The following is an 8,799-nucleotide window of genomic DNA, read 5'->3' as shown; positions in this document are numbered from 1 at the left end:
TTTTTCATATGTGTCATACTTACATTAATTTCCTACTTTTAAGCATTATTTTAAAAATTATTTTTTATCCTAATCATTATTAATGATAATGCATATATAATGATAAATTGTAAGATACGGTTAAAAGAAATAGTTGGAATCCTATATTATTGGGTAATTAATTTTATACCATTAAACTTAACGTCTAAAATATATATTTTTTTAAAATAGTTATTAAAAAATTTGGAATCCTAAGTCATTTTCTAATATAAATATAGATTTTAATATTGATATATATATGTAAATAAATAAAGAATAAAAAAATTTCTTTATACTTTATCATATCACATAGTAATTTCTTCCTTTTATTCCGTTGATTATAAAATATCTAAAAAAATTAACTTCTATTTTTAAATTGATAAATAGTTAGGATTGATAATTAAGATTAATATATGACTACACACATGGCAATTTAAATAAAATAATTTAATGAAAAATGACAAAATAATCAAAAATCTTGTGTCAATCTCTTATAAATGTCAACTAAGAAAAAAACTATCATCTCTTAGTTAGTTATATAGAGAAGATCTTCCATCTCACATGTATTATATTTATATTATTATTATTATTATTACATAAAATCTTCCGATGAATATCTACTACTTTAATTTAATTTTAATTTAATTATCATAATTAACTGTTTCATGTCTATCTCTTTAAACTTAATGGGTACATTTCTTTTTAACCAAGATACAAAGTTACGGTTATAATTAGTATATATATCACAGATTATACATCATTATTCTTCTTCTTTCTTTTATATAACTAAGAGAGGATATAAATTATTTTTTCTTTTAAAAGTTTATATCTTTAAAAATCTTTCAAACATTATTATATATATTTTTCTATAGTAAATAAATTATCAGTATTTTACTTATCTTTTCAAATGAGTTTGTTTGTTTGTGTTTTTTTTTTGTCTCTTTTTCTCTTATATAGTAATTTTTTTTTTAATTTTGAGCTAACTTGTGATTTTTTTTTGGATTATAAAGAGATGAATGATGTTTTATAATCTCTAAATATATTCGTTTTTTGTTCTTTTAATTTGATTGCTTCACTTCTTTTTGGTTTCTAAGAAGTATATTAGTTATTACTTATTATTATATTATCGTCTAACATACGGGTTAAAATCTAGTTATTAATATATTTATAACTTATGTACCATATATTATATCATCACATCAAAATAATATTAATTAATACCTTTAAATTAATCTTAAACTATAAAAGGAAATATGAATAGTTAAATATATAAACCTAGACATAATTAAATTAAACTTTGTTACTATATTAATTTAAAGTTTGTTTCGATTTTTTATAATTGAGGCGATCCTTTATAACATGTATAATTTTTTGTTGAAAAATTATCTTAAAATAGCTATTTTTCTATTGTTTTATTTTTTGCATTTAAAATTTGTAAAATTATTTTAATTCCTACTTTGTTTATAGTGTCATTTAATCATAAACTTATTTTCATAAAATGTATACATAGTAATCTAATCGTATATATAATGTACATATAGTCGCTTCGTACATTGTACATGTTTTATACAGTAATATATATATATATATGAGAAAAGTAAGTATGAGGCTGTTATACATCCAACTTAGGTGAAAAACCTATCACATATCAATATTTTAATATTTTGAATAAATGTTTGACCTCCCATGATGTTTATGGTTTAAAAAAAAAGGTATATGAGGGGTTTTTCACCTAACTTAGGTGTTTAACAGCCTCATATTCCCTTACCCATATCTATAATATAACTAAAAGAGGGGGTTGGGTGTACACTTGGCACTCATAATCCCCTCCTTTATCCTAATCCTCCATTCTTATTAATTATTTAATTTTTTAAATATTAATCTAAATTAATTTACACTTTTTACTTTTCCATCACCAATTTACACTTTAACCCAATCTAAAACAATTAATTTACACTTTTTAACCCAATTTAAAATAACTAACTTACATCTTTTGATTTTTCATCACCAATTTACACTTTAACCCAATTTAAAAATAATTAATTATACTTTTTGGTTTTCTATAATCAATTTACACTTAAAAATAATTAATTTACACTTTTTGATTTTTCATCACCAATTTATAATTTCAATCAATTTAAAAATAATTAATTTACACTTTTCGGATTTATTGGTAATCTATAATATAACTCACGTACGACAAAAAAAAGAAGAAGCTACGATCAACTATAAAAGGGTCTTTCTTTTTATATACTTTGCACATAATTAATCATTGTTATTATTTTTTAACATTGAATTCTTATGTTATTGTTATTTTTTTTAATTTAGTTTGTTATCCATTATAAGTTTGTTATGGCTTTTTCTTCAATAACAAAATATATGACCACATTATTTCATCTTGAAAATCTTAAGTCAACACATGTTAACCATCATTTACGATTCCGTGTTGTGCATGTATGGGCTATTTCGAAGTGGAGCAACCCGAAAAAAATTAAAACGTTTGAGATGTTCTTTGTTGATGAATTGGTATGTCTTTTTCAAATTATATAGTTTACACTTTTAGAATATTAGAAACGGTAATTTTTTTTATTTAACTAAAGTTGAAAAAAAGGGGTAAACTAGAATCAATATTTATATGGAGTTTATTTTTGTATGTTTCTTTTTATTTACATGGCTCAATCAATGGTGAATGGGCGAAAAATTTTAGGAGTATTTTGACCGATAGAGTGGCTATTCAGCTAGCAAATTTCCAAATTGATTTCGGTATATATATTTAATATATTTGAATTCCAATTTTTAGTTTTGATTAATATATTTTGAAACTATCCGTCCATTGGACGGATCTGAACACTAGTATATATATATATATATTAGAACGACAATTTATGCTACATACCCAAAACTTCCAAAAAGATCTTACAATAATCCGCTCTCACAAATATAATAAGTAAAGACTTGAAACCGGATGAAGCTAACCCTATTAGCATTTTTATACATACGGATGAGAATATAAGGATATCATGCACTTAAGCTTATGCATGAAACCTTTCACATCTTAATTTTTTAATTTATAAAAAATATACTGCCCAATCATTTATTCATTGTATAATAAATATTTAAAAATTAGTATATGAGAAGTTTTATACCTAAAGTATTGGTACATGACAACCATATTGTTAGAAATAGAAAAGATTGCAAAGAAATCGTGGGATCAGAATATCGTCATCATTTCCCTTGTTAGAAGATCCCGACTTGAACAGGAAGAAAACGCGTTTATTGTGTTTCCTTATTTAGTTCATAAACTAGTCTATAAATGATTGATTTCAGAATTGTAGTATCATCATAAATCAATACAAATTCATTCAATTATCTTGTCATGGTATCAGAGCCACCAATCGGCTCATCATCTACCCAATAAGTTTTTCGGCATACTCACAAACCATCAAGCATTTGAGCCACCATGGCCGAAGAAGCCAGCCGCTCTGCCTTGGGTTCTGAGTTAGCCTTACAATTAGCCACAATATTGCAGAATAATACAAACAACCAAACCCATAATCCGAAACTTTCCGACAATCTCTTAATTAACCTCAAACTTAATAGCCAAAATTACGCCCTATGGACTCGGATGATTCGAGTTGCCGTAGGCGGAAAATCAAAAAGCCTCTTAAATCACTTAACCGATAAACCACCAGAAAAAACAACATCAGAAAAATATGAGATTTGGGAACAAGAAGACCTGATCGTATTTTCTTGGCTCATTCAGAATATCGAGCCTGTGTTGGCTGGAAATCTCACTGAGTTTTCCACAACCAAAGAATTATGGGACACTCTAGCAATCACTTACAGCAGCGGGAGAGACAAGTTACAGACTTTCAATCTCCATGTAAAATCCAACGAACTGAAACAAGCCGATAAATCCCTCGAAGATTTCTGGATCGCATTACAAGGGATCTGGGGTGAAATCGATCAAATCGACCCCAATCCCATGAAGTGTCCAGACAATATCAAGACCTATGCCAAAATCAGATCTGATCAGAAGTTGTTTCAGTTTCTGAATGGTTTGGATCGGATATTCGAGCCCATCAAACGTAAGATACTCCGAATCGACCCTCTTCCTACCGTCGAAGTCACATAGGCCACTGTTCGAAAGGATGTCGCTCACCAAAATATATTGGGAGCAACAACAAAGGAACTGCAAGGTATAGCTTCCGGCTTAATCGCCGGAGAATATAGTGGCGGTGGTTTTGCATCAAAAGGGTTCCGGCGAATCGACGACAAGAAAAAGGGGATCCAAGATGACAAATCACATTTAAAGTGTGATGAGTGCGGTATGGCCAGGCACACCAAGGAGCAGTGTTTCGAGATCATCGGATATCCAGATTGGTGGATCGGCCCGAAGAAAACTACCAAACATGTCAAGAAGGAAAAAACCATCACCCCAACCGCCGCACCTAATAAAGAGATTGATGGCCGGCGGTCAGATGGATCTGGGGGAGTAGCTGTGGCGACCGGAAAAGAGGATGGGGGAGAGTGTTTTTCGGTGGTGAAAGGTAAAAGAAAAAGGAAGCAAAATAATTGTTCCTTATTCACTCACACAGCCGATCTATGCCAAAAATAAACCACCATCTTCTTATTTATCTCCTTCTTTATCTTTTTTAAACCTAATGGACCAAAATTGAATAATGGGCTTAAAATTTTTAATAAGCCGAGTCAATATGTGAGTACTAGTCCAGGCCCGTTACATTTAAATGGGGCGGCACTTAGTGTCGATGGATATTGTGAAAAGTCAAACGGGTCATGGATCTTTGATTGTGGTGCAACGGACACAATGACCTACGAATTATCTGATTTTTCAGAAATTTCGAAACCTAGGTGAACACATATTGAAGCGGCTAATAAAGGGAAAATGGATGTAAAATCTGGAGGAACAGTCAAAATATCACCGGATATTAAATTATCTAATTGTGTTTATGTTCCTTCCTTGTCACACAAACTATTGTCGATAAGTCATGTGACAAAAGAACTCAATTGCTCCGTTCTTATGCATCCACATTTTTGTATTTTACAAGATATCAGGACGGGACGGATTATTGGGCGTGGCACTGAGAGGGGGGGGACTGTACTATGTTGATGAAGTGAATCCAAGTGGAAGTGTTATGCTAGCTCATGGAACAAGTGAAAGAGAAGCCTGGTTATCGCATAGAAGACTAGGAGATCCTTCAGTTAGTTATTTACATACTTTGTTTCCAAAAATTTTTCCTTTAAATAAATCAATTTCTTGTGAAACTTGCATCTTGGCCAAAAGTCATAGACAAACCTACAAACCAAGCAATAAAAGAGTTCAAGTTCCGTTTTCATTAATTCATTCTGATGTGTGGGGTCCTGGACCGGTTCTTGGGGGTCAGGGTTTCCGATATTATGTAATTTTTGTTGATGATTGCACCAGAATGACTTGGATTTATTTTTTAAAAATAAAGCTGAAGTTTATGACAGATTCACCGTTTTTTATGCCATGATTCAAACCCAGTTTCAGCAGTCCATCAAAATTGTAAGATCAGATAATGGTGGGGAGTATGTAAATTCACAAATGAGTCTGTTTTTTTAGTCCAAAGGATAGTCCATCAAACCACGTGTCCGCACACCCCAGAACAAAATGGTGTTGCTGAACGAAAAAATAGACTTTTGTTGGAAATGATTAGAGCTCTAGTAATTGAATCTGGTGTTCCAAAACCTTTTTGGCCCGAAGCTCTAGCTACTGCCACTTACCTGATTAACCGACTTCCAACAAAAATTCTTCAAATGAAAACCCCGCTCAAAACTCTCATTGAATACCATACACTTCTGGCAACACTTACCCTTCCACCTAAAATTTTTGGATGTATTGTGTTTGTTCATGTTCCAAAATCATATCGTAATAAACTTGATCCATGTGCTAAAAAATGTGTTTTTGTGGGGTATGGAGTAACTCAAAAGGGGTATAGATGTTATAATCCAGAAACTCGTCATATGTTTACCACAATGAACTGTGATTTTCTTGAAACCAAGTATTTTTACTCCCCGCCACACAGTGGTCAGGGGGAGGAACAGTGTGACACATTGAGCTGGCTAGGGTACTCAAAAGAACATTCTCCAGATCCGAGTATCACAGTTAATCCAGGTGCGTCTCTAGAAGAACAAGATCAATCCTCTCCAGAAGAACAATCCCCCTCCAAAACAAGTCTCTCAAGAACAACAACACAGTGTCACCGAAAATATAAGTCCAAACCTGATATCCAAGGTACGTAATTCTTTTTTGGATGTTACATTGGAAACTGTTGTGCCAGATCCGAGTGAAATTTCGCAGGAAAGTGAAGGACAAGCTGATACACAGGCTGCGGGAAAATATGTACTTCCGGCGAGGTCAACTAGAGGAATTCCTGCAAAAAGATATTCTCCAGAAAAGTTCTCCAGAAGCTCTAAATATCCAATGGCCAACATGGTGAAAGGAAATCTATCTAAAGAAGCAAAGGCATTCACAAAAAAGTTATATTCAGAAAAAATTCCATCAAATGTAGAGCAAGCCTTGAGAATTACAAGGTGGAAGGATGCTATAGATGTAGAAATGGATGCACTAGTTAAAAATGAAACATGGGATACATGTGTTTTGCCACAAGGAAAAGAGCCAGTAGGATGCAGGTGGATCTATACAATTAAATATAGATCGTATGGTGAGATTGAGAGATATAAAGCTCGGTTAGTTGCCAAAGGATACACTCAAACGTATGGAATTGATCACTCTGAAACTTTCGCTCTAGTTGCAAAGCTAGATACTGTGAGAGTCTTATTCTCTATAGCAGCAAATGAAGGTTGGCCTCTTCATCAGTTTGATGTAAAAAATGCCTTTTTACATGGAGAACTAAAAGAAGAAGTATATATGGAAGCTCCACCTGGTTTTTCTCACCATTTCAAGGACGGAGAAGTTTGCAAATTGAAGAAGTCGTTGTATGGATTAAAGCAATCGCCTAGAGCATGATTTGGCATATTCACACTAGCTATGAAAAAATAAGGGTATAAGCAAAGTAATTTTGATCATACTTTGTTTCTTAACCATAAAGGAGGTTTGATCACGTGTTTGATAATCTATGTTGATGATATGATTATCACCGGAAATAATGAGAAAGAAATCAAGAAACTAAAAGAAGAATTGTGTGCAGAATTTGAAATGAAGGATTTGGGAAATTTAAAGTACTTCCTCGGAATTGAAGTGTTGAGATCGCAACAAGGAATTTTTATTTGTCAAAAGAAGTATATACTGGATTTTTTTGCAGAAACGGGAATGATTGATTGTAAACCAGCAAATACACCCATGGTTATCAATCAGAAGTTATTTATGAAATTAGATGGTAAATTTACTGATAAAAATAAGTATCAACTAATGGTGAGGAAGCTGATATACCTTGCACATACTCGTTCGGATATTGCATATGTTGTTGGAGTAGTAAGTCAGTTCATGCACCAAACTCAAGAAGAACACATGGATGCAGTTCTAAGAATTATCAGATACCTCAAAGGAACCATTGGTCATGGGGTCTTGTTCAAAGTAAATGGTCATCTCAAGATTCAGAAATACACAGATGTTGATTGGGCTGGAGACAAAGAAAACAGAAGATCAACATCAGGATATTTCTCTATGATCGGAGGAAATCTCGTCACGTTGAAAAGTAAGAAGCAAAAGGTTGTCTCTTTGTCAAGTGCTGAAGCCGAGTTCCGAGGTATATCTAAAGGATTAGCAGAAGCATTATGGTTAAGGAAACTGATGACAGAATTAGGGTTTGCTCCTATAGAAAGTATCCAGATTATAAGCGATAATGAAGCAGCTATTCAAATCTCAGAAAATCCAGTACAACATGACTGAACAAAGCATGTGGAGGTTGATCGACATTTTATCAAAGAGAAGCTCGAAGATGGGATAATTAAGTTACCATTTGTTAAATCAGAGGACCAAATTGCAGATATCCTAACCAAGGCAATAGGGACTGTCATATTCATAAGGTGCCTAAACAAGTTGAATTTTGGTGATCCAACTATTCAACTTGAGGGGGAGTGTTAGAAATAGAAAAGATTACAAAGAAATCGTGGGATCAGAATATCGTCATCATTTCCCTTGTTAGAAGATCCCGACTTGAACAGGAAGAAAACGCGTTTATTATGTTTCATTATTTAGTTCATAAACTAGTCTATAAATGATTGATTTCAGAATTGTAGTATCATCATAAATCAATACAAATTCATTCAATTATCGTGTCACATATATTCCCTTTTTCCTTTTATAAATATGTGCATTGAACTATTCAAAGTGGGATGTTAGCTATTTTTCCTTTAAAAAATACTAAAACATTACTCATGCGATGATGCGGTGACAGCGGTGGCAATCTGATGACGACAGTAGTGATGGCGGTGATGGATTGTAGTGCCGCACGACGGTACAGTAGTGCTAACGATACTAGCAGTGGTGACCGGCACCGGCATATACCTTAATAAAGATTAAAGCCCAAGAATTTAACTTTGTCAAAAATAAGATACAACATACAATTAATACAAATAGGCCCCGAGTACCTTTTTTTTGAGCCTTTTTAGCTAGAAGCAACATCATACTCTATTTCTTTCACCTTTTGTTACTCACTCTCTCACACACGCACAAACACACACTCCCAAACACACACACAAACCTCTCTCTTTATAATTTTTTTGTTGGGTTTTAAAGTTGGAATCTTTTATATGTAAAAAGATTGGTACTTTGAA

The 8,799-nt window shown here is 32.5% G+C and overlaps 1 protein-coding gene across 1 annotated transcript; it reads left to right on the top strand.

Annotated features, from left to right (window-relative positions):
• The first annotated feature begins 7,150 nt into the window (after positions 1-7,150).
• LOC122587879 (secreted RxLR effector protein 161-like) lies at positions 7,151-7,912 on the top strand. The gene has a single exon (XM_043760039.1). The coding sequence runs from the start codon at positions 7,151-7,153 to the stop codon at positions 7,910-7,912; it is 762 nt and encodes a 253-aa protein (XP_043615974.1).
• The last annotated feature ends 887 nt before the right edge of the window (positions 7,913-8,799 follow it).

The sequence above is a fragment of the Erigeron canadensis genome, chromosome 2, assembly GCF_010389155.1.
Source record: "Erigeron canadensis isolate Cc75 chromosome 2, C_canadensis_v1, whole genome shotgun sequence".
Classification (NCBI taxonomy): Eukaryota; Viridiplantae; Streptophyta; class Magnoliopsida; order Asterales; family Asteraceae; genus Erigeron; species Erigeron canadensis.
This window is presented reverse-complemented; position numbering and strand designations above follow the sequence as displayed.

Bases quoted from the DNA above. Each gene is read 5' to 3' on its own strand.
- LOC122587879 (XM_043760039.1), top strand. From the start codon at position 7,151: ATGATTATCACCGGAAATAATGAGAAAGAAATCAAGAAACTAAAAGAA.